General features: G+C 42.1%; 1 protein-coding gene across 6 annotated transcripts in view; it reads right to left on the bottom strand.

The window, feature by feature from the left end:
* Positions 1 to 26,298, bottom strand: part of dzank1 (double zinc ribbon and ankyrin repeat domains 1) — a 109,008-nt gene that overhangs the window by 23,591 nt on the left and 59,119 nt on the right. For all 6 annotated transcript variants that reach the window (XM_060831672.1, XM_060831670.1, XM_060831669.1 and 3 more), the window contains 2 exons: positions 7,142 to 7,245; positions 1,661 to 1,735 (listed from right to left, as the gene is read on the bottom strand). In XM_060831672.1, coding sequence (XP_060687655.1) covers positions 1,661 to 1,735; positions 7,142 to 7,245 — 179 coding nt within the window. The remainder of the gene's footprint in view (positions 1 to 1,660; positions 1,736 to 7,141; positions 7,246 to 26,298) is intronic.

Raw genomic sequence — 26,298 nt, 5'->3', positions numbered from 1 at the left:
GTACAGTGAAGAAAATCAGTTTCTACCAGTAACAGTGGGTTCAAATCCCCTTTGACAACATTACCAAATACATTAATAACCCCTCCTCCTCTGTCCTTATCTCATCTTTCCCAGCCATCTGGGTAATCTTCAATTTTGTGTTTTCCTTGAGGATGGTTATGGACATGTTTTAAGGATTTATGATTTGGAGTAAGTTTGGAAGAGTGGGCAGAATCTGGTCCTCTGCTGGGAGTGGGAAGTCTATTTTCCCAGCTGAGCAGTGCTGTCCCCTTGTGGTATTTGCCACCTGTGGCGGGATGTGAGACCAGGTAAGTGCAGTTGCACATAGGTTGCTGTCACCTGTCCTTCTTTTGTCTTGGGCCTATCTAGTGATTTATAGTACGCCACCATAAAATATTTACAGAAGAGGCACTGTTCTGCAGTAACAAGCAGATTTGCAACATGATAGCAGTAAGTATGACCAAAGATCAAAGTGATGATCAGGAAAGGGAAATGGTTAAAGGATCAAGCTGCGATAATGATCAGGGAAGTAGGGCTGAGCAGACTGAAGGCTTCCTTACCTGGATTGGGCTAGTTGAGGAGGACCAGTGCCACTGGTGGCAGAGGAGACCTTTATTTACAACATAAAGATGTCGTTAGGGGCTATGAGTGTATAGAGGTTATGTAATTGCTGGAGTAAACCAGATACCTGGACTAATAATGCAGAGGATGAAAATTCAGATCCCTCCAGGGTAGTTTGAGAATTTGATATAAGTTTAACAAAAATCTGGTGTTAGTGAAAGTCATCATGAAACTGCCATATTGTCATTATAAAACTTAACTAGTTTACCAGAAGAAATCTGCTGTCGTTCCCTGATCAGCACATAACTGCACTCAGTGGCTGTGCTTTAAACTATCCTGGGAAAAGACTGAGCAAGTCACTACAATGTTTCACCACAACATGGGCAGTTCAAGAAAGTTGTCCACCAGGACCTTCTCTCAGAATCAAGAGAAGGGCAATATCAGCCACATCATATCCCAAGATGAATTTAAAAAAAACATTTGTTGACATTTCTTACCACTCCACCCTCACCCAGTTTCTTGGATAGTGAAATGCCATTTTACCAAATCCAAATTATCCCTTTCCTATTTCTGTCTGATTTTTAGAAATAGTTTTGATTCATAGCAGTGAAAAAAATCAAAAATATCGAGAATCACAGCAATTGAGGGCATTACGTGGTCAATTAATGGCCTAACACTTCCTTTGCGAGTGAGAACAGTGGCTAGTTTCCCCAGGCTGGGGGCATTTGGAGGAACATTGTGGAAGTGGTGGTCTCTGAAATCCACCCAGGTGGCTTTAGGAAGCAGACAATGCCAGGAAGGCAAACAAGCTTGAACCCGATAGAAACTTACATGTTTTTCTTAAACCTTCACAAGTAGAACAGGATATCTGAATCATAAGTAATGTAGGCAGGAGGTTGGCAGGAAATTTCATTTTTATTCAACTGATCAGTCATTTTAAAACATGATTGCAACCTACAATGTTTTTTAGCATCTATTAAAATCTGGGTCAGTGTTTCAAGTTACTTGATTTCAATGGGGAGCGACCAGTAAACATTACAAAGGGCCTTTACATCATTTCAAAACCAGCAGATAACATGCAACTCCACAGCAAACAAACCTTATTTCCTGCAAGGACAAAGTTCACTTGGAGACTAAGCTCATAACCATCTTCATGGACAGTAGCTGAGACAATCTGTCAGAGAAAAAAAGTAAACCAATTAATGCTCCCAACATGAAACAAGTAATCACTAACTTAGGAATGAACCATAGTGGCCTTGCCAAAAATATCCACAACCCTGTGAAGGAATAACAATAAAATGAAATAGCCCAGTGGCTCAGTGGTTAGCAATGCTACCTCACAGCACCAGAGACCCAGGTTTGATTCCAGCCTCAGGTGACTTTGTGGAGATTGTACATTCTCCTTACGTCTGTGTGGATTTCCTCTAGCTGCTCCAGTTTTATTCCACAGTCCGAAGACACACATATTAGATGGTTAGGCCATGCTAAATTGCCCATAATGTCCAGGGATGTGCAGGATGAGGTAGACTAGCCATGAGAAATGCAGGGTTACAGGGATAGGGTTTGATTGAGTTGGTTGGTTGGGGGGGGGGGTAGTGGTGGGGGGGAATGGTGGGTAGAATCTGCATGGGATGCTGTACAGACAACAGTCAGGACTGGATGGGTCAAAGGCCTGTTTGCACACTGTAGGGAGTTTATGATTCTACAAAATCATATATGGAATCAGTTATGGCTCTGTTGGTAGCTCTCATACCAGAGTCAGGGGGTTGTGGCCATGACTTTTCTCTCCTTGGAAGTGGAGATAAGGGGAAATAATGGAGTGGGTTGGCTCTGGAGAGAATTGTCTCACAATCTCTGCAGCTAATGCTGGGCAAGAAGGTCCGCTGGGGACTTTCACAACTTGCCAGCATCTGAGGGCCTTAAGTAGGCAATTTATGGCTGGACATCTGCCATTGCCACCCAATGGGTTAGAAAACTGGCTGGTTTCCCCAATCTACTCCTGACCTCTTTGCAGCCTTGGTTCAAACATGGATAAAGATCTGATTCCGAGAGGCAAGACGAAAATGACATCAATTGACATCAAGGTTGCATTTGACCGAGTGTTGTAGCAAGAATCCCTAAAGGAACTAGAACCATTGAGAATTGGGGAATACTCTCCTCTGGCTGCTCATACTTAACACGTTGGGAGATGGTTGTAGGTGTTGGAGGACATTCATAGCTCCAGGACATCTCTGCAGATCAGGGACTGTGGTGGGCTCAATCATCTTTGGCTGCATCATCAATGACTTCCCTTATCATTACGTACGTCAGAAGGGGGGTATTTGCTGATGATTTCACAATGTCAGAACCTCATCAGATACTGAAATAGTCTATGTCCAAATGCATCAAGACCTGGACAATATCCAGGTTTAGACTGACAAATGGCCACATAAGTTTCACAAAATGAGCATCTACAGCACAAGAAAATCCAATCACTTTAACTTTCATAGATTAACCATTGAATAATCTACTATAAACGTCCTTGGGGTTACCATTGACCAGAAACTGAACTGGACGAGCCATCTAAATGCTATGGCTACAAAACCAGTTCAGAGGCTAGGACTCCTGCAGTGAGTAACTCACCGCCTGACTTCCCAAAGCCTGGCCACAATCTAAAGGCACAAGTCAGGATTGTCACTGGATACTCCCCTTTGCCTGGATCAGTGCAGCTCCAAAATACTTGAGAAGCTTAACACCATCCAGCCCACTTGATTGGCACCACAAACATTCATTCCAGCACCACCAACACAGCACTGTATACTATCTATAAGATGCACTGCAGACATTTACCAAGGCTCCTTGGACAACATGTCTCAAACCCACAACTCGTGCCATCTCAAAAGACAAGGGCAGATCGTGGAACATTGCCACCTTCATACTAGGGAAATACATCACTATTCTTTCTGTCAGCATTTATTGCCTAATCTTAGTTGCATTTCAGAAGATGACAGTGAGCTGCCTTACAGTCATAGAGCTGTACAGCATGGAAACAGACTCTTCAGACCAACTCGTCCATGCTGACCAGATATCCGAAATAAACCAAGTCCTGTTTTCCAGCATTTGGCCTATACCACTTGAAACCTTTCTATTCATGTACCCATCCAGATGCCTTTTAAATGTTGTAATTGTGCCAGCCTCCACCACTTTGTCTGGCAGCTCACTCCATATATACGCCACCCTCTGCATGGTCCCTTTTAATTCTTTTCCGTAAACCTATACCCTCTAGTTTTGGATTCCCCCACCCAGGGGAGAAGACTTTGTCTACTCACCCTATCCATGCCCCTCATGATTTTATAAACCTCCGTAAGGTCACTTCTCAGCCTCTGATGCACCAGGAAAAATAGCCCCAGCCTACGTGTTCTGCATGTGCTGGGTCCACTGTTATTTCTCATTTATACAAACGATTTGGATGAGGACACAGGAAGCGTGGTTAGTAAGTTTGCAGATGACACCAACGTTGGTGATATAGTTGACAGTGAGGAAGATTATCTAGGGTTACAAAGGGATCATGATCAATTCGGCCAATGGGCCAAGGAGTTGGAATTTAATTTGGCTAAATACAAGGTATTGCATTTTGCTCAGATGAGAAAGGGGAGGACTTATTCAGTAAATGGTAGTGCATTGGGGACAGAGAGAACATTACAGAATAGGTAGATCAAAGGGTTCAGGTAAATGATTCATTGAATATTGCATCACAGGTGGACAGAGTGGTGAAGGCAGCATTTGGAATGCTTGCCTTCATTATTCAGACCATTGAGTTTAGGAATTGGGACATCATGTTGCAGTTGTACAGGACATTGATGAGGCCAACTTAGAGAACTGTGCACAGTTCTAGTTACCCTAATATCCTTCCTATATCGGCAAAGATGCAGAAAATATCTACAAGGATGCTACTGGGACTGGAGGCTTTGAGTTATATGGAGAGGCTGGATAAGCTCGGACGTTTTTTCACTGGACCATACAAGGTTGAGAGATGACCTTAAAGATTTATAAAATCATGACAGGCATAGATAAGGTGAATAGCTAGAGTAGGCAAATTCAAGACTAGATGACATATTTTTAAGGTGAGAGGATAAGGATTTAAAAAGGACCTGAGGTGCAACTTTTCCACACATAGAATGGCACGAATGTGTAATGAACTACCAGAGGTAGTGGTACATGTAGGTAAAGTTCCAATATTCAAAAGACATTTGGACAAGTATATGAATAGGAAAGGGTTAGAGGGATATGGGCCAAATGCAGGCAAATGGGACTATTTTAGTTTGGGAAACTTGGTCGGCATGGACAAGTTGGACCAAAGAGTCTGTTTTTGTGCCTTATGTCTCTATGACTCTATAAAGGCATTAGCAATTCATAAAACACATAGCTTTAAAATGTGTAAGTAAGTTAAAGCTGATTTTTTACAAGGTGTATTCAGGATTGTAGGTTTGCTTAACAGGACACAGGTGGAAAAGTTTGACCTGTAGCACAAAATGAGTAACACTGAATCAATTGCCTGTTGTACACCCTCCTCATTTCTTTTTCGATTGGCTGCTGACACCATCAGTGTATGAAGTCAAGAACCCAAACAGCACAAAATCAAATATGTAAAGCTAAACTATTACTTCAACAGCAATTGGAATATCATGTTCAGTTTTGCATGCCTTATGATGTCAAGGCCAGGGAGAATGTGCACTAGTGATTTGTGAAGATGATGTCAAGTTTGAAAGGGGAAGGGCAGGCTTTAGTTATGAGGATCAATTAGAGACACTAGATACAGAGAAAAACCACAAATTTAATTGATAAAGCATTTTTAATACGGTACGACATCCTAAGGCACTTCACAGGGAAAAAAAAATCAAAAAGGAAAACCGATGCTAACTAATATAAGGAATTATTAAGACAGATGACAAAAAATAGGGTAGAGGAGGTGGAGAAGAAATCTGATAGAGGTATTGTACTTACAATTCTAAGGAGCTTTTATCAGGTAAACAAGGAAAAACAATTTTCAGTAGCTTACAAATTTGAAAACATTTCAGAACATTGTCAAAAGAAGCAATAACTTGAATTTGTAAAGTGGCAAAATGTCACAAGGAATCCTCAGGAGCATTGTAAAGCAAAGTTAGACTGTGACGCAAGGACAGATAGTCAAAAGCTTGGTCAGAGATATGTTTAAGGAGTGAATTACAGGAAGAAAGAGATTGAGCAGTGGAGAAGCTTAGGCAGGGACCTCGAGGGTTTAGAGTGCTTGGTTAGCTGAAGGTTGTCCCCAACGTGTGGAAGAATTAAAATCAGAGTGTTCTAAAGGCTGTGCTTTTAGAATATGTCTCCAAGTGCAGCATATATTTAAATAATAGGAAGGGGTATGGGGACAAAGTAAGATTGTTGGAAGACACCAGAGACAATGCTGCAGAGTAAAAGGAAAAACAACAAATTGGCTTGAATTAGATAGATTAAAGTTAAGTGCAGTCCCATTCAGCTGACAGTGGAGAGGTGTGAGAGGAAGCTGGTAAGATCATCTCTATTGAGACTAAAATCAGGTTGTGGAAGGTAGGGAGGGATAGTTTACCTTTTCAGACAAGTCACAAATCATTTGTGATTTTTTTAAGAAGAACCACTTTCCAGTGCATTGGCTGGAACCGAAACCTCATTGGAGGGATTCAAACATGAAGCAATAGAAAAGAAGAAGAACAGATTTGGGAGGTAAAAAGTTGTTAAAAGAACTTTGGAAAAGAAAGGGGTGTTGGAGATGGGGCCAGCATCATTCATTTGGATTTAAACTGTAACATTGGGCATCCAAGTCAGTGTCATTTCTGTCATTGTCTGTGGCAAGTTTTCTCTCTTGATCATGCCCTTTTCCATTAATTTTTGTTTTAGGTAAATGAGTTGATGCACTCCCTAAACAGGGAATCGATAAGAAGGGCAAGCAGAAGTTATATTCCCTGCTGGGAATTTCTGGGGTTGGATGTTCTGGCACTATATTTAAAAGCACTTCACACACGGCAAGCCAGAAGTAACCTAGTGTCTACGGTCCTCATTCCCAGCAGCCCCAGAAATGTCTGAAACTCAGCAAAATAACTAGATCCATGTTGATGGAGGGATAGGTAGATCAAACCCGCGAGGTATATTGCAGTGTACTCTTCACAGAAAGGCTGGAAGTCTCCCATGGTCCTCTACATCAGGGTTTATACACCTTCACCAATAATTCTTTCTCTTCTCTTCCACAGATACGGATGGTCAACAACATACAGCAAACCAAAGGTACACACATCTGCCCAATAGCAGCTCAAAGATGATAGCTGTGAGCCTTCTGAAGATGCATTGGCAAGGCGTTTGCTTGCATCCTGCACCAGTGCAGTGGAGGGTAGTCTAGCTAGATTAGACTCAGGGATGCAATGTGGAAGGTTATAATATTTAGTTGAAACATTTGTCAATAAGAGATCCCATGGTGATTCCCAACAATGTGAAAGAAATTATCTAAATGCAAGTTTAATTAAATTACCTTTAAATAGCCTTCTAATCTATTTCTCAAGAACCAAAAATAGTGAGTTTAAGCACTTACCTTTCCCATTTGAGGTTCTCCAAGTAGAGCCCGGAATTCTGTATTGTTTTGTGTATAACTGCGCAGATGAGCACAGATATGATCTAACTGCAACCTCCAATATCCTGCAATGTATAAAGAAAAGTCAAAAATCAATACTTAGCTGACATATTCCCAAGCTGGGTGTCGTGACTGGCAGCAATAAACCTGAGGAGAAAGTGAGGACTGCAGGTGCTGGAGATCAGAGTGTGGTGCTGGAAAAGCACAACAGTTCAGGCAGCATTCAAGGAGCAGGAGAATCAGGCATAAGCCCCTTCATTGGGAATGAGGCTTGTGGGCTGGGAGGGCTGAGAGATAAATGGGAGGGGGATGGGGCTGGGGAGAAGGTAGCTGAGAATGCAATAGGTATATGATGGTGGAGGAGAGGGTGATAGGTCAGAAAGGAGGGTGGAGTGGATAGACAGGAAAGGTGATGGACAGGTCAGGAGGGCGGTACCGAATTAGAGGCTTGGGACTGGAATAATGTGGGGGTAGGGGAAATGAGGAAACTGGTCCATATTGATCCCATGTGGTTGCAGGGCCCCAAGGCAGAATATGAGGTGTTCTTCCTCCAGGTGTCAGGTCGTAAGGGTTTGGTGATGGAGAAGGCCCAGGACCTGCATGTCCTTGGCAGAGTGGGAGGGGGAGTTGAAGTGTTCAGCCAGAGGGTGGTGGGTTCATTTGTGCAGGTGTCCCAGAGATGTTCTCTGAAACGATTCACAAGTTGGTGTCCCATCTCCCTGATGCAGAGGTGACCACACTGGGTGCAACAGTTACAGTAGATGACATTATGGAAATACAGGTACATTTCTGTCGGATGTGGAAGGATCCTTTGGGGCCTTGGATAGAGGTGAGGGAGAAGGTGTGGGCACAGGTTTTGCACTTCCTGTGGTGGCAGGGCAAGGTGCTAGGAGTGGGGTGTGGATTTGACAAGGGAGTCGCGGAGGAAATGTTGATGGGATGGGGAGGGAAATATATCTCTGGTGGTGGGGCCCGTTTGTATTTTGCTACTTTGGAAGAAGGTGGAATTGGTCCTCCTGGGAACAAATACGGCAGAGGCGAAGGAATTGGGAATAAGGGATGGTGTTTTCACAGGAGGCAGGGTGAGAGGAGGTGTAGTGTTAGTAGCTGTGGGAGTCAGTGGGCTTGTAGTAGATATCCATGGTTAGTTGGTCGCCGAAGATGGAAATGTCCAGGAAGGGGAGGGAGGTGTCCGAGATAGTGCAGATGAATTTGAGGTCAGGGTGAAAGGTGTTAGTGAAGTTGATGAACTGTTCAATCTCCTTATGGGAGCACAAGATAATGCCGATACATACATTGATGTAACGGAGGAACAGGTGGGGAGTTGTGCCAATGTAGCTGCGGAAGATGGACTGTTCCATGTACCTGACAAAGAGACAGGCGTAGTTGGGTCAGGTGCCCATGGGCTATTCCTTTGGTTTAGAGGAAGTGGGAGGATTGGAAGGAGAAGTTGTTATGGGTGAGGGCCAGATGAGCCAGGTGGATGAGGGTATCAGTGAAAGGCCACTGGTTGGGACAGTGAGAGAGGAAGCAACAGATGGCTTGGAGACCTTCATCGTGGCGGTTGGATGTGTACAGAGACTGGATGTCCATGGTGAAGATGAGGTGTTGGGTGCCAGGGAAACTAAAGTCTTGGAGGTGGTGAAGGGCGCAGGTGGTGTCCCGAACATAGGTGGGGAGTTTCTGGACTAAGGGGGACAGAACGGTGTCAAGGTGCACAGAGTTGAGCTCAATTCTACCTATCGAATTCTCAGCTACCTTCCCCCCAACCCCTGACCTGCTGTGCTTTTCCAGCACCACCCTCTCAGCAATAAACCTGACAAAATGAATTAGCATAAGAGCTGAAATTTAGTAAAGTCAATATCTAAAAAAATACAAAATGTGTATTAAAAATGACAGCTTACGTCTACGTAACACCTTAAACATCCTAGGATACTTCACAAGAACACAAGTTAACAACATTTGGCACTCTCCACACAAAGAAACATTAGTACTAAAACCTTCAGAGTATTAAAGAGTGTCTCAAAAGAGCAACTGAAGATAAAGGAGAGGAGATGTTTAGGGAGAGAATTCCAGAGCTCAGGAATTGGGAAGCTCTGGAATGATGCACTTTGGCATCACAGAGATCACTACGTAGACAGCTTCAAAGGGCACACTGGGAAGTTCAAAAGATGAAATTACAATAACAATTCAAGTTATGTAGCACCTTCAATGTAACGTCCCAAGGCGCTTTACAGGAGTGCTACAAAATATAACATGACTCAATCACAGAGGTCAGATCACCAAAATATTGGGGAAAGGGAATGGTTTTAAGGCATGTGTTAAAGGACGAAGGTTTGGTAGACAGACAGAGGTGAGGAGACAATCTAGATTTTAAGGCCAATGCAACTGAAGACACAGTCAGCAATGGTGGAGGTATTAAAATCAAGTTTAAATGATCTAGATTTGAGGAATTCAGGTATTCCACAGAGTTACGGCTTTGGCAGAGATTTTAAGTACAGGGAAGAATGAGATCCTGAGTGATTTTGAAAACAAGAATGGGAATTTTAAAAACAAGATATTACTTAATGGGAGCTGTTGCAGATGCATGAGCACAGGGGTAATAGGCAAATGGAAATTGATAAGAATGACACAAATAGAAAAACCTTGTTTGACTTCCGGTTTAGAGGGGATACAATGTACGAGACCAACCAGGAATGAAATAGTCCAGAAGTACCAAAGGCTTGAATGAGGATTTCAGCGCAAATAAGTTGTGACAGGGACAATGTCGAGTAATGTTTCAGAGTCATAAAGAAGGGTGAATAGGTGGTCATAAGGTTATATTGGAGTCATTATATTGCACTTTTATGCCCTGATGGGGTGAGTTCATAGTGAGGTGAGTGCATACATTTATGCTGCCAGACATTATACCAATTTCCTGGCATCACCCTATCCAGAAGCCACTTTATTTAAAGAGATGGGATAGGGGTGGGATGGCAGGGTTAAAGTGATGGGTAGCTAATTCTCCTCTTTAACGCCCTAAAAATGGAAAGCAGAAACTGACAGCGAGATCTGGTGATTCATGACAAAACTAGTCCTTCACCATAAACATTCAAGCTTGAAACCTGAGGACCTAAGATGTGGATCATACCGGGAAACAACTAGGGTGAGAGACACTAATCATTTTAATGGAGAATGAGATATTAATAGTGCAAGATTAGCCACATATGTCATTGTGAGTAGAGGAGCAAAAGTTAAGACTGTAAGGAATTTGAAAGTACGTGATTTGGGAGAAACTTTTTTTTGAGTTAAACAGAAAAGCAATTTGGATTAGGCGCAGGAAGGCTTCAGGGTAAACATTGGCAAAGAAACCTCCTGCCAAATACCACAACACTTGGAGGAAGCACTGAATGTGACAAGGGTGCAAAATGTACTCTGGGTGGGGGATTTCAATGTCAAACATCAAGAGTGGGTCAGTAACAGCAATACTAATCAAGCTAGTCAGGTCCTAAAGGACATAGCAGCAAGACTGAATCTGTGGCAGATGGTGAGGGAATAGAGAAAAACAAACTGACCTCATCTTTACCAATCTGCCGGCTGTAGATGCATCTGTCCATGACAGTACCTTTATATCTAGAATACATTCCATCATGTTGTGTGGCTCTATCACCATGTTCGAGAGTGTGGTGCTGGAAAAGCGTAGCAGGTCAGGCAGTATCCGAGGAGCAGGAGAATCAATGTTTCAGGCATAAGCCCTTCATCGGAAATGAATCAGGATTCCCAATGAAGGGCTTATGCCCGAAATGTTGATTCTCCTGCTCCTCAGATGCTGCCTGACTTGCTGTGCTTTTCTAGCACCACACTCTTGACTTTGATCTCCAGCATCTGCAGCCTTCACTTTCTCCTATTATTACCATGTTAAATGGGACAGCATTTGAACAGATCTGGCAACTCAAGATTGGGAATCCAAAAGGTACTGTGGACCACCAACAGCAGCAGACTTGTACTTCAACACAATCTGCAATGTCATGGGTTGGGAAAATAGGAAGACAGTAAACTCAAAGAAGAACAAGACAGGATGGAAACTGAAATCATTAAGGGTGAAACATCAGTGCAGAGAATGGCAGAGGATAGCACTGAAGATATCTCAGTATGAAATGTGGTGTGATACTTGGGTAGGCAGTAATGATTGAGGAATTTAAAGTTGAGGGAAGAATGGTGGATCAAAGTGAGATGTTTAAAGGAGAAGCTGCCAGAGGAAGATGGTGGTGATGGGGGAGCAGGTGGCAGATAAGCTGTAGTTTTATGTTAAGAATAATAATGCCATCACAGGGGTCTGAATGGGCAAGTGGTGGAAGGTATAGAGTCATAGAATCATACAGAATGGAAACAGACTGTTTGGTCCAACCAGTCCATGCTGACCATGTTCCCAAACTAAACTAATCCCACCTGACTGTGCATGGCCCATAACGCGCCAAACCTTTCTTATTCATGAGCTTATCTGAATGTCTTTGAAACATTGTAACTGTACCTACATCTAACATTTTCTCTGGCAGTTCATTCTGCACATGAACCACTATCTGTGTAAAAATGTTGCCCCTTCATGTCCTTTTTAAAACTTTCGCCTCTCACCTTAAAAATATGCCCCCTTGTTTTGAACACCCCCATCCTGGGGAAAAGACCCTAGGATGTCATTCACCTTATCTATGCCACTCATGATTTTATAAACCTCAATGAGATCACCCCTCAACCTTTACACTCCAGTTAAAAAAGTTACAGCCTTTCCCGTCTATTTTTATATCCCAAACCCTTCATTCCTGGCAACATTAAGATAACTTTTTTCTGAACCCTCTCCAGTTTAATAATATCCTTCCTATAACAGGGCGACCAGAACTGCACACATTGTGCCAGAAGAGGCTTCACCAATGTCCTATACAACCTCAATCTGACACCCAAACTCCAGTACTCAAAGGTCTGAGCAATGAAGGTGCTGAATGCATTCTTAACCACCCTGCCTATGTGTGATGCAAATTTCAACAAATTATGTACCTGAACCCCTAGGGCTCTCTGCTCGACAACATTACCTACAGTCCCACCATTAATTGTATACGTCCTTCCCTTGTTTGGTTTACCAAAATGCAATATCTCACATATATTCAAATTAAACTCCATCTGCCATTCCACAGCCCATTGACCCAATTGATCAAGATCTCTTTGTAATCTTAGATAAGCTTCTTCACGTCCAGTAGACCACCAGTTTTGGTGTCATCTGAAAACTTACTAACCATGCCTTCGCATCCAAATCATTTGTATAAATGACTAACAAAACTGGAACCCATTCCAATCCCTGTGGAACACCACTGGTCACAAGCCTGGTGTGGAAACATTATTAAGGGCAAATAATGGTGTCATTATCCATCAGTCAAGTTTGCATAAAGGCCATATTGCTAATGAATCCTCCACAACAGCTCACACATGTCAATGTCTTGTTAACATAAATAAATGGATAAGGAGCATCATAGAATCATAGAAACTCTACAGTGTGGAAACAGCCCTTTTGTTCAACAAGTCCACATTGACCCTCCGAAGACTAACCCATCCAGACCCATTCCCCTACCCTATTACTCTACATTTACTCTGACTAATGCGCCTATCCTATCCATCCCTGAACATTATGGGCAATTTTGCATGGTCAATTCACTTAACCTGCACATCTTTGGACTGTGGGAGGAAACCGGAGCACCCGGAAGAAACCCAAGAAGGCACAGAAAGAATGTGCAAAGTCCGCATTGTCGCCAGAGGCTGGAATCAAACCAGGGTCCCTGGCACTGTGAGGCAGCAGTACTAACCACTGAGCCATCGTACTGCCCCTAACCAGGAGGCTACTTGATGAGTTTTCTTTATGCAACATATCTCAAGAGATGCACAGAGGGTTATCAGCAGAGAGATAGCAAGAGATGGTTAAGAAGGTTGCAAAATGATAGAAAAATGAAGAATTGGACATGTAGTGGAAAAATTCAGACAGAAGGTCTTGTACTCTTGCTTCTGGGTTCCTGACCCAGAAATCATCTCATTATTTATGCAAGAACTAAACCACATGACTCTATCCATCAGCACTATTTTCAATATTACCATTACCATTTCAATATACATTGCATTTTTTGACAATAATTTCTTGTGTCAGCAGCATGGATAATCTTTAAACAGTTCACTTAAAAATTTTTTTTATAACAACATTTAAATTTGAGTTTAAAATGTGAAATGTCATTGAAAAAGACCTAAAACAAACATAAAAAAGCAATTATGTTAAAGAGTTTCTGAATACTTGATTCATGTCCAATCATGCCTAACAGGTTGAAATACAGTTTGTCTATCTTGACTGGAAATTTTATTTAGGTTAATTTTTCACAAATACTAATTAGTCAGCAACTTTTGACAAAATTGCTAAACTATCGTATATGATTTGCTCTAGGAACAGTAAGGTTTTCAGCAGCCAACATCTCAGTGGGAAATCCACATACAGCTTATATGCCTTTAAGGAAATAGGTGAAACTTAAAGGTATATTCATGTTAATTCAGAACAACAGAATTATTTCCAGTTTTTCCACTTTAATCCCTTGGTTATGCATATTTTGCCGTTTAAAAATAAACATATTAAACATGTTAATACAAGTTTGACTAGATTCGATCCAGCATCACATGACCAGAAACAGAGGAAGAGAGTCATTCAGTTCCTTAAGCTTATTCTGCTATCCAATTAGATCATCACTGGTAGGTATCTTAGCCCTAGGTACCTGCCTGTGTACAATAGCTCTTGATACCCTTACCCCACAAAAATCTATCAATCTCAGTTTTGAAATATTCAATTGACCTATCTTCAATATCCTTTTGGAGATTTCTTTAGTTTTCTTGACTTTAGTGCAGTGAGAACAACTAGCTGTCCATCATGCCAGCAAAACCAAGGAACACGTTATTGACTTTCGGCAGGATGTTACTCATGCCCCCCCTACACATTAACAGCACAAAGGTGGAATGAGTGGAGAGTGTCAAGCTCCTGGGAGTGGTCATCAACAACAAGTTTTCTTGGACTCTTCATGTGGACGCACTGGTTACAAAGGCCAAACAATGTCTCTTCTTCCTCAGGCAGCTGAGAAAATTTGGCATGACGACAAATACCCTTGCCGTTTTTATAGGTGCGCCATCGAGAGCATTCTGTCTGGATGTATCACTACCTGGTATGGCAACTGCACCATTCAAGATCAGAGACCATTACAGAGAGTGGAGGACTCGGCTCGGACAAAGGCCAACCTCCCATTATAGAATCCATCTACCAGGCCCGCTGTCAAGGAAAGGCCACCAGCATTCTCAAAGTTCCATCCCACCCTGGCAATGTTTTTCTACAACCTCTACCATCTTGGAAAAGGTATAGAAACTTTAACACACGCACCAGCCGGTTTTGAAACAGTTTCTACCCTACTGTTGTTAGAATAGTAATGGACTCACAAACTCTTAGCATTCGCCTGTACCTGTGTTTTTGTTTTCACCACTGTTTATCGATTATTTACTTATCTATGCTATTTAACTACTTGATCTGCCTGTATTGGTCACAAGACAAAGCTTCTCATTGTGCTTTGGTACATGCGACAATAAGTTCAATTCAAATTCAAAAGAATTGCTTCTTGATGTCACTTTGACTGGCCTAGTTCTAATTTTAAAATTATATTCCTAATTCTTGACTCACAGCCAGAAGAAACAGTTTCTCTCAATCTACCCCATCAAATCCTTCAAGAATCTTAAACAATTCAATTAAGCCGAAGGGATGGTGTCATGGTAATATCATTGGACTAGCAATCCATAAATACCATCTTTCGGGGATGTGAAATCTGAACTCAATAAAATCTGGAATAAGGATTGACCGTGTAGCAACTGTTAATTGTCGTAAAAATCTATCTGTTTCATTATTGCTCCTTAGAGAAGGAAATCTGCTGTTCTTATATGGTCTGGCCTACATGTGGCTGCAGAGACAGAGCAGAACAGTGTGATTGACTGAACTGCCTCTTGGCAATTAGGGATGGGCAATAAATACTGGCTTTGCCAATGACACCCACATTCCATGAACAAATATTTTAAAAATCTTCTATATTCTATACAGGCCTAATCTATCCCTGCTGTCCCTTTGGTTGGGTATCATTCTGGAGAATTTGCACTGCAATCTCACCAAAAGCTGATACATGCTTCTTCAGGTGCAGTTTCCAAAATGAAATGCAGTGGAGCAGTAATGGCGCCAAACACCTTGACAATCCAGTTTTAGACATAACTGAGAAGTGAGCATTCAAACTACCATTACACCAAACTTTCAAGTATTGTATTTTCTGGAAATGGAATTTATGTTAACTACAAAATGTAAACAGGCAGATTTAGGTGATCGAAGGGGTAACGGGAAACAAAAACAGCACTCACAAGGTTAAACATAGAAAGAGCTGATGACTAAAACAAATAAAAACCTTTAACTGCCTGGGGCTAATTATGTTCCCAAATAATAAAATGGAGCAGGATCGTACAAACAATTAAACAGAGTTCTGTGAAATACCAACTTACTTTACTACTTCTGACTATCAAGAATACAAAGGGCAGATATTAAACCTTTAGTCAAATAATCTTTCGCATATACCTCAGGAAAATAAGATTAAAATGTAGAGAATCATCCCTGTAATGAGGTACATAACATTTGTTTTGTTAATATTCAACAAGAATAACTTTGAATATTTGTAGATTTAACAGTAAAAAACATATTTTACCACAGGTACAGTTAGAAGTTAAGGTTTTTTTTGTAAAATCTGCTTTGCAGTGTTTAAAAGAAATGCATGGCAAAGTGCAAATGCTTGTTCAGACTGCAAGAACTCAATACGCTGTATGGATGACTGCAGGAAGGGTTTGATGCCAAAGGCAGTGACTAACAAAGAGCCCCACCTTTCTTTGGGAAAGTTCGTGCACTGGCCTGTATCTCACAAGCACTGGCAGGTACTGAGGGGCAGGGTAAAGATACAGCAATTTGTGTTAGATCTACATTCTTTGGAACTGGTTGCAAATAATATTGGGAGTGGCTTTGCTATTCTTAAAGTGAACAAAACACAAAAATGTCAAAAGCTTATAATGCAATTCAATCCAGAAGAACTATAACTAGATCAAATCTGAGTCTCTTTGGAAATAACATCACGGAGCTGTAATTATGGTTCAGAAAATTGCAGCAATGTGCTAATTTTCAAGGATAACATTTTGGACAATTTTAGATTCCATGTGATTCTGAAATTGTATAGTCATCATGAAGGGATTCTGATGCCCACACAGCAATCTTTTGAGTCAGTAGTAAATGTGAAGTTAAAACTGATCATGTACGACATTCTATGAATTGAGGTAAATCATTGCCATCACTGCTTACACCGGACACCCCATTTCATTCATATGAGAACTGGATGAGATCAAGCCTGCTCCATGAACTTGTCAGATCAAAGCTGACTTGTGACTCAACACCATTGACCTACCTTGCCTCGATACCCTTACGCCCCCACCCAAAGAAAAAGTATTAACTGATCCTCTGCATCCGCAATCTTTTGAGGGAGAGGTTTCAGATTCCCATTATCTTTTGGTAAACTATATTGGCAAACCTGCTATTGGAGATAATCATATAGACACAATAGCACTGATGGTATTGTAGAACAGGTTGATTCCAGCTGGTTAAACCCCTCTCTTGATTCTATTTACAATGACTTAAATAGAAATGGAAAATAAGAGAACTACCTCAAGAATGGCTGAATTGATAACCATTTTAGATTATTGCCCCAAGTTAAAATGAGCCTACTGACACTAGTGCTGTCAAAAGTAGCATGACACTCCATGGGGGGGTGGGGGGGTGTTCTCTGTTTGGTGCCTCTGCCCTCTGGTGGCTTGTAGGCAGCATCTACCATCTGGGTGCAAAGAGAATATCCTAGCCTGCTCTTACATGTGAGGGCAGATTTAAAGTCTTTGACCTCGATGTACTCTCCTCACTCTGGGGAAAATCCAGCTGCATGGCAAATTTGCAGGGGTGTCTTCTATACTGATTAGGAAGGAGTTCACTCAGCAAACACACCTACTACTGCTTATCCACACCATGCAACATAAATATAGGAAGATTGTCTCAGCAAGGCAATCAATAAATCTGTGTCAAGCGCTGTCACAGCTGACCTGGGCTGGCCAACACAACAAGATAGATGCAAACTTCTCTACTTTTCGGCTGTGGAAGCAAGTGTGAGAATCTGTCATGACTGGCAGACTGGTAATTTAAGAAATAAAAGTCCTCCTATGTTGCACTTTTACAATCTCAAGTGGATCTGACGACCATTTTAAACTGACATTGTGCGGCTATTGGCTCATGGTGTGCTTCCTGTAAACATTTTGTAGTGGAACGTGATGGAAGGTAACCTTATCAACTATGTCCCAGAGCATGTTACAGTCAATGAAGTACTTTTATAGTGTCATCAAGAAAGAAATGCAGATGCCATTTGCACATTGAGATAATGACCTGTTCATTGACAGATGGCCAGGACATCATGAAGAATCACCAACTGGGTTTTTAAAAAGATTGCTATGGTTTTTTAAACATCCAACTAAAAGGGCAGATCAGACATTAAGTTAACATATCATGCAACAATACAGTAACACGGTGCTGTTTTCAAACCATAGTCTCAGCCTGGATTACATGCTCAAATCTCTGAAGTGAGACTTGAACACACATCTACCACAGTGGCATGAAAGCTACCAATAATGATACAACTGGCTCTGTGGCAAGAAAGATTCTGCCTTTGTTTTGCATTTTTCTGTAAGTATATGGAGAGTGTTAGCTCAGCACTGGGGAAAAATAAACACTTGCAAAGCTCTACTCACACTCCATGTTGGACACCTCACTACAATGTGGAGACATGCAAAAAACATTAAAGCACAACTGCAATGCTTTATGTGAAGAGTCAGCTTTTGGCTCCATTTTAAGGAACCACCTTTTTTGTAAGACAGATAAGCCCACACTGTGATTAGCTGACAACACCTACATCTTAGTAATGATTGTGGTTCCATGAGGCTCTTGAAAGGTAGTTCTGCATTCCTAACACATGACTTGTTTTGAGTTATGTATAAAAGCCGGATCCAAACCCTGCATGTTAATTATAGAGAAAAAGAAAACACGTGTAATCTGAAAAGAAAAAACAGTGACTTTTCTTCCATCAGTTGCACTTTATAATTCAAAGTAAATTTTTAATGAAAATCTCAAAAACTGAAGTGAATTTTAAGGCTGGCATGTAACTGTTATTGCAATTAAGCCCGTAGTTTCATTGTACACTTCCTATTTACATCTCACCTGTCCTTTACCTATTTAGGGTCAGATGTGGTTCAGTGAGAGTTCTCTCATTCCTGGGTTAGAAGATTGTGGTTGTGAGCCCCACTGCGTCTAGGGAGTGGAGCACAAAGTTGACACTCCAACACAGTATGGAAGACAGTTGCTAAATTTTGTACATTCAACATTGACTACCCTTCAGAAGTATTCTACTGACTTTTAAAATGAATTGGATCCTGGAGTTGTGAAAGCACATATAAGTGTTCCTTTATTTTTTTCAAAGTAACCTACCTGATGCAGATCTTCAACACTTTATGAATACAGTTTAAAAAGGTGACGGACTAACGGTATTGTTACTCAAATAGTAATTCAGCAATCTAGATAAAATTCTGGGGACCCAAATTCCAACCACATCAGGGCAGATGGTGGAATTTGAATTCAATAAAAGTCTGGAATTCATCCTGTCCTGCTGTGGGTATCATCATGGCCACAAAGCCATCCCCAATTGTAGTGAAAACCTATTGGCTTCACTGGAAACTGTCATCCTTATCTTGTCTGATTCCACATTCACAACAATGTGGTTAATCTCACATGCCTTCTGAAATGGCCGAGCAAGCTACTCAGCTGTATCAACTTCTGGACCATGTAGAAAGGAATGAAATCAGATGGAGATGCTGGCATCAACCTGGTACTGAAAACAACAAAAGAAAACACAACCCTGCTGACCTTGCAAAGTCCTCCTTATTAACAACTGGGGGCAAGTGCTAAAACTGAGACAGCTGTCTCACAGACTTGTCAAGCACCAGCCTGACAGGCATACTCATGGAATCATATGTCCCAAGCACTACTGTCACCTTCTCCATCTCTGGGTATGTCCTGCCTCACCAGCAAGACAGTCCTAGCAGAGATGAAGGCACAAGTATACAATAGGGAGGAAGCTGCCCTATGAGGCCTCAACAAGATTCAGGTCAAAGAATGGGAGCTCATCTGCCGATTACCACATACCCCATCTCTCTCCTGACTGATGAATCGGTGTTCCTCCACGCACATCGAACCTGAAGGAAGCTTCGGGTGGGCAAGGCAGCAGAACGTACTGTGGGTGGGAAACTTCAGTGTCAATCACTACCAACCAAACTGGTTGAGTCTTAAACAGTGTCGCTACTGGACTGAGTCTGTGGCGGGTGGTGAGGGAATCAACAGGAGGGAAAAACATACTGAACGCCATTCTCAGTAATCTGCCTGTCGCATATGCAGCTGCCATGACAACATTGGTAAGAGTGACCACCACATCGTCCTTGTAGAGACAAAGTCCTGTCTTCACATTACCTTCTATCATGTTGCAAGATACTATTTACCATGTTAAACAATGCCGACTTTGAACAGATTTAGCAACTTGATTCAACTGGGCATGCTTGAGACTTTGATCACCTTGTATACATGTCTCTTTAACAGCTATTCGATCATACCCATTAATTCTATTTGGGCTATTAAATCATCTATTTTATTCTGAATACCACACACATTTAAGGAAAGATCCTATAATTTTGCCTTTTTATTATATTTTTTCTCCTGTTGATCCTAGTTGATGCTTTTTTATGCTTGTATAGTCTGTTTCTTCCTATTCCACTCTGGGTATCATCATCAAAACAGTTGTTCTCCAATTTTGCCATATCCTTTTGCTTGATGAGACTATGGATCCTCTTTTCAAAACCATGCTCCCAATAATTAGCTTAAAGTGCTCTCCACAATACTAGTTACATGATCTGCCAGGACACTGGTCCTAGCATGGTTCAAGTGAAGTCCATTCCATCACAACAGATTCCTTTTATCCCAGTAATGTTGTTTGTGCCCTAGGAACAGAAACCCATTCCTGCTATGCCACTCTAAGTCATGCATTTAAGCCCTTGACTTTATATACAAATTGTTAATTTGCCTGTGGCTTCAGCAGTAATCCAGAGATGATGTTTTTTAGTTTAGGCTCATACCAACATAACCCCCTTTCTAGTTCTATCAATGTGAGCGGTATCACTGTGGATGACAACATCTGGATCACTACTCTCTGATCCAAGTTTCTCTCCAACTCCAAGGAGATGTTCTTAACCACGGCACCAAGCAGGCAACACAGCCTCCTGGACTCACGCTCATTGTGCAGAGAATGGCCTATATCCTCTAAATTATACTGTACTGTCTTTATAAATGCACGTTAAAATCTTGCTTAATTTTAGTCATCATTCCCCAGCTTTTGAGTTGCGTCTCAGACTATCAAACTGATGTACAACAAGGGAGTTGCACCTTGTACACTGTTGCTTTAAATCCACAAAATCATTGCAAATGATCTGGTCATTTATTGCATGATGTTTATAGAGCTATGTTGGGTACAAACTGGCTGTTATGTTTTGCATGTTAATCAATGGCTACACTGTTAATTGCATCAATTTAGGTTTGAGCGCAGATGGGTGGGGGAGGGCTAATTGGATAATTCATTGCTCACATCCCATGCACAGATAAAACAAAAACAACTGGTGGAATTTTAAAATGTCACTTTAAAGCATGGTCTTGAGTTAATTTGGTATCATCATTTTCAAACACAGCACACAAGTTATTCAGTGCCTGAAGTGGCTGTATCCAGAGTTGATGAGAAGAAAGCTCTACTTTCCATGAAGGATGCCAAGGAAGTACAGGATGTTAAGAAGAGAAAAAGATACATAAAAAAAATTATTCCATTATTATGCCTCCAATGGAGATTAATCGTGACTTGGATATATCCTCTAAGGCCATCATCACGCACTCATTCCTCAATGATATTTGAGAACATTGCAGTTGACATCCCGTCCCTGGATGCCCCATTACAAAAGCACATTAGCATCAGTTCCTGCTGTGCACCAGTGGCTGCATAAGGAGCCAGCTAAGTGCACTGTTTTGGAAGGATAAAGGCAGTGACAAAAAAACACCAGCTGCAAGTAATCGTTCACATTGTACAGGTCTTTCTGCTATAACATGCGTTTCATTAACGTGAATTCGCTATATTGACGAATTGGGGACACTGTTTTAAAAATACAAACTTTTAAAATGAGTGTTGGCTGCAACGCCATTACATTGCCAACAATTTAAGTACAATTTCTAAAGAACGATTTTTCTATCATTCGGGGTTGCACAAGAAAGCAACCATTGTGTTGTTGAAGAACTACCTGTACAGAAAAAAAACGCAGACTCCCAGATCACACTTATTTTCTGTGGTTTTAAGGAGTCGGTGTGCCATGGATATACAGAATATGTCAGGTTGTCGACACTTTCCATCACTTGTACAGACTACACCTCAAACTTTGGCTATAGATCAGGAATGTGGGGGTTGAAGTGCAACCATTTGGTGCAGAAGCAGATGAGCAGATTGGATTTGTGTCTGCTCCCAGCCCTGGCTAAGATGGCCATAAATAATTTCAGGCTAAGAGGGCTCATTGGGTTTAACTGCCTGCCTCTTTTCTGCCATTAGATCCATGCATGTGTCCCTGGAGATGAAGCATATCAAACAATGATGAGTCAGAGTACAGAAAGCAGATAGAGGGCTTGGTGATGTGGTACAATGATACCAACCTCTCTCTGTGTCAGCAAAACAAAAGAAAACATATTTTGGGTTGAGAGCATCAAGTTTCTAGGAGTGACAATAACCATCAACTTGTCTTGGATTTCCCATGTAGATGCAACAGTCAAGATGGCACAATAACACCTCTTCTTCAGGCGGCTCAGGAAATTTGGCATGTTCATAAGGACTGTCACTAATTTTTACAGATGCACCATAGAAAGCATACTATCTAGGTGGATAATGGCTTGGTATGGCAACTGCTCTGCCCAAGACCGTAAGAAACTACAGAAGATTGTGTGCACAGCGCAGACCATCATGGAAGCCAACTTCCCATCCATAGATTCTATTTCCAACTATCTTCACCACGGAAAGGCTGCCAACATCATCCAAGACCCATCCCACCGCAGTATTGCTCTCCTGCAACCTCTTCCATCAGGCAGAAGATACAGAAGCTTGAACGCATGCACCAACAGGTTCAAGGACAACTTCTTCCCTGCCATTATTAGACAGATGAATGGACTCTCCAACTTCAAATAATGTTGATCTTGTTAATGCTGATTTTGTCTCATGCACATCCTGTGTGATGTAACCTGTATGCCTCACTCTGTGCAAGTTTTCTTTTTCACCCTATGATCTGTGAGTCCTTGCTTACTATGATCTGCCTGTACTGCTTGCAAACGTAGCTTTTCACTGTACAGAGGTACATGTGACAATAAATCAAATCAATTAGTCAAAAAAAACGCATGTGACATCAACCAAAGCACATGAGCCTTTCCACAACCAGAGTACCGCAGCGGTCGGTGTGCCCTGTTCATTCTGGAAATGTTACTTTTAATTTAATAACTTTCTCTTGTAGACCCTGTTTTGTTGCAATAATGTGAAAGTGCCCTTTAAGAGGTTGATAACTTGTTTTTTTAATTGATTACAAGTATAACCAAAGATGTGCGGGTCAGGTGAATTGGCCATGCTAAATTGCCTGTAGTGTTAGGTAAGGGGTAAATGTAGGGGTATGTGTGGGTTGCACTTCGGCGGGTCAGTGTGGACTTGTTGGGCCGAAGGGCCTGTTTCCACACTGTAAGTAATCTAATCTAAGTGTGCATCAATATCCAGCAAAGTTTATTTTGTGGGCGGCACGGTGGCACAGTGGTTAGCACTGCTGCCTCACAGCGCCTGTAGACCCGGGTTCAATTCCCGACTCAGGCGACTGACTGTGTGGAGTTTGCACGTTCTCCCCGTGTCTGCGTGGGTTTCCTCCGGGTGCTCCGGTTTCCTCCCACAGTCCAAAGATGTGCGGGTCAGGTGAATTGGCCATGCTAAATTGCCCGTAGTGTTAGGTAAGGGGTAAGTGTGGGGGTATGGGTGGGTTGCGCTTCGGCGGGTCGGTGTGGACTTGTTGGGCCGAAGGGCCTGTTTCCACACTGTAAGTCTAATCTAATCTAATCTATAAAGAGACATTTATTGACTCTGGTGGCATGTTTCTAGAGTTAGAGCTAGACGTTTCAATTTCTCACTTTGTTAATAAATCTAAAAGTAAGTAAACATTGATTTCTGGTCTCTCCCTTCACCCAATGGCTGCAAAAAGTTTAACATATACTGCCAAAAAAAACTCTTATTGGCTGCAAATCTCCTCAATTTATCCTCAGGCTGTAAAAGGTGCTATATAAATGACAAGTGTTCTTTTCTATTATGGATAGCTACTGGAGAGATTATAAACAGTATTACTAACTGATCAGTTCTCTGGAAGTCAGATTTACCAAAAAAATGCAGAAGTCAAAGAAATAATATTGTAATACCTTTGATGGCGTGGGTTTCAAGTTTCCAGTTACCTCAAGTAAGGCAAAGATCAGACGCAATATTTACACTGGCATTAAGGGACATAAAATAAAAGTGGATAAACAGCATTAATATAGCAATCTGCCAAGACAGAACTTTAGAGATTGAATGGTCTATGTCTGTTCTTATTTTCCACAAAATGGAGATCTGAATATCTAATATTATTTATCTTATACACATTTGTCGCTACAGAAACAATAAATACCTTCCGAGCAGCAGTTTTTTTATTTGATGGTAGAAATCCTCATGATGTGCATATTGCCTATTATGAAATTAACCCAAAAGTAGACATGGAAAACACTCGTTTATCAGTTCCATCTTACTACACTCTAGTGATACAGGCAAGGATATATTCACCAGTTGAATCTCACCCAATGTTATTCAGTCCAGAAAACCTTCACAAGGCAATCCATGTCATGTTCTCTTCTCATAGAGTTTCATCTTGAAGAGGTAATCCAAGGCACACCTCGTCCTACCAAAGCGAATTAGATCAGGTTCCAACCACAGTAATATTTTATTCCATGAAATCTCCATGAAAAGAGGTTGAGGCAGTTAGGATTGCATTTGCTGGAGTTCAGAAGGATGAGGGGAGATCTCATAGAAACCTATACAATTCCAACAGGAAGAAACAAGGTAGATGCAGGGAGAATGTTCCAAATAGTGAAGGAGTTCTGAACCAGGAGTCACAGTCTGAGGATGGGGAGTAGGTTATTAGCACTGAGAGGAGAAATTTTTTCACCCAGACTGGTGAGCCTGCAGAAGTTGTGACCACAGAACACAGTCAACTCCAAAACATTGTGATTTTAAGGAATTGGAAATAGCACTTGGGGCTAAAGAGTTCAAAAGATATGGGGAAAGAAACAAGAATAGCCTATTGAGTTGGACTATCAGCGATGATATAATGAATGGTGGAGAGGGCTCAAAGGCTCCTACTCTTGCTCTATTTTTGATGTTTCTATGAAAATAGCTACACCAACTGTTCACCAGGAGTACTGTCCTATCCTCCAGTCCAGGCACTCTGTACATACATTTGAGACACCACCCTCGTGCTCCACCTCCTTCAAGGCTTTTGCTTCCCTGGCCCCCAATGCCTCATGTTCACCATGGACATCCAGTCCTAGTCACATCCATCCGCCATGACCACGGTCTCCAAGCCCTTTTTTTTCCCTCTCTCGACATCCCCGCCAGTACCCTTCCACTGACACTCTTATTTGGTTGAACTGGTTCTCATCCACAAAAATTTCTCCTTTGAATCCCCCCACTTCCTCCAGATGAAAGAGGTAGCCATGGGCACCCGCATGGGGCCTAGTTACGCCTGCCTCTTTATCGGTATGTGAAACAGTCCATCTTCTGCAGTTACACCAGCACCATTTCCCACCTCTTTCTCCACTACATTGATGACTGCATCGTGCTACCTCGCACTCCCACAAGGAGGATGAATAGTTCAACTTCACCAACACATTCCACCCCAACCTAGGATTCACCTGGACCATCTCAGACACTTCCATCCCCTTCCTGGATCTCTCCATCTCCATCATCAGTGATCAACACAAGACTTACATCTTCTACAAACCCACCGACTCCCACAGCTACCTGGACTACAACTCCTCCCACCCTGCCTCCTGTAAAAATGCTACAATTTATTCCCAATTCCTTCGCCTCCTCCGCATTTGCTCCCAGGAGGACCAGTTCCACTACAGAAAACACTAGATGGCATCTTTCTTTAAACACCACAATTTCCCCTTCCACTTGGTTGATGGTGCCCTCCAGCTCATCTCATCCACTTCCTGCGCTTCCACCCTCGAACCCCAGCCCTCTAACAGCAACAAGGACAGAATCCCCCTGGTCCTCACCTTCCACCCCACGAACCTCCGTATACATCACATCATCCTCAGCCATTTCCGCCACCTACAAACGGATCCCACCACCAGAGATATATTTCCCTCCCCACCCTTATCCATTTTCTGTAAAGACTGTTCTCTCCACGACTCCCTCGTCACGTCCCCCTACCAGCCCACCTTCCCCCCCCCCCTCCCCACTCCCCCCCCCACCCCGGCACCTTCCCCTGCCACTGCAGGAATTGTAAAACCTGCGCCCTTACCTCTGTCCAAGGCCCCAGAGGAGCCTTCCACATCCAAAGTTTCATCTGCACTTCCACACATGTCATTTACTGTATCCGTTGCTCCCAGTGCGGTCTCCTCTACATTGGGAGTCAGGAGGCCTACTTGCAGAGCGCTTCAGAGAACATCTCTGGGTCACCTGCACCAACCAACCCCACCGTCCTGTGGTGGCCGAACACTTCAACTACCCCCTCCTATTCCACCAAGGACATGCAGGTCCTGGGCCTCCTCCATCACTACT

This window comes from Hemiscyllium ocellatum, chromosome 10 (genome assembly GCF_020745735.1).
Source record: "Hemiscyllium ocellatum isolate sHemOce1 chromosome 10, sHemOce1.pat.X.cur, whole genome shotgun sequence".
In the NCBI taxonomy this organism is placed as follows: domain Eukaryota; kingdom Metazoa; phylum Chordata; class Chondrichthyes; order Orectolobiformes; family Hemiscylliidae; genus Hemiscyllium; species Hemiscyllium ocellatum.
Note: the sequence above shows the minus strand (reverse complement) of the source record. Positions and strands in the feature narration are given on the sequence as shown.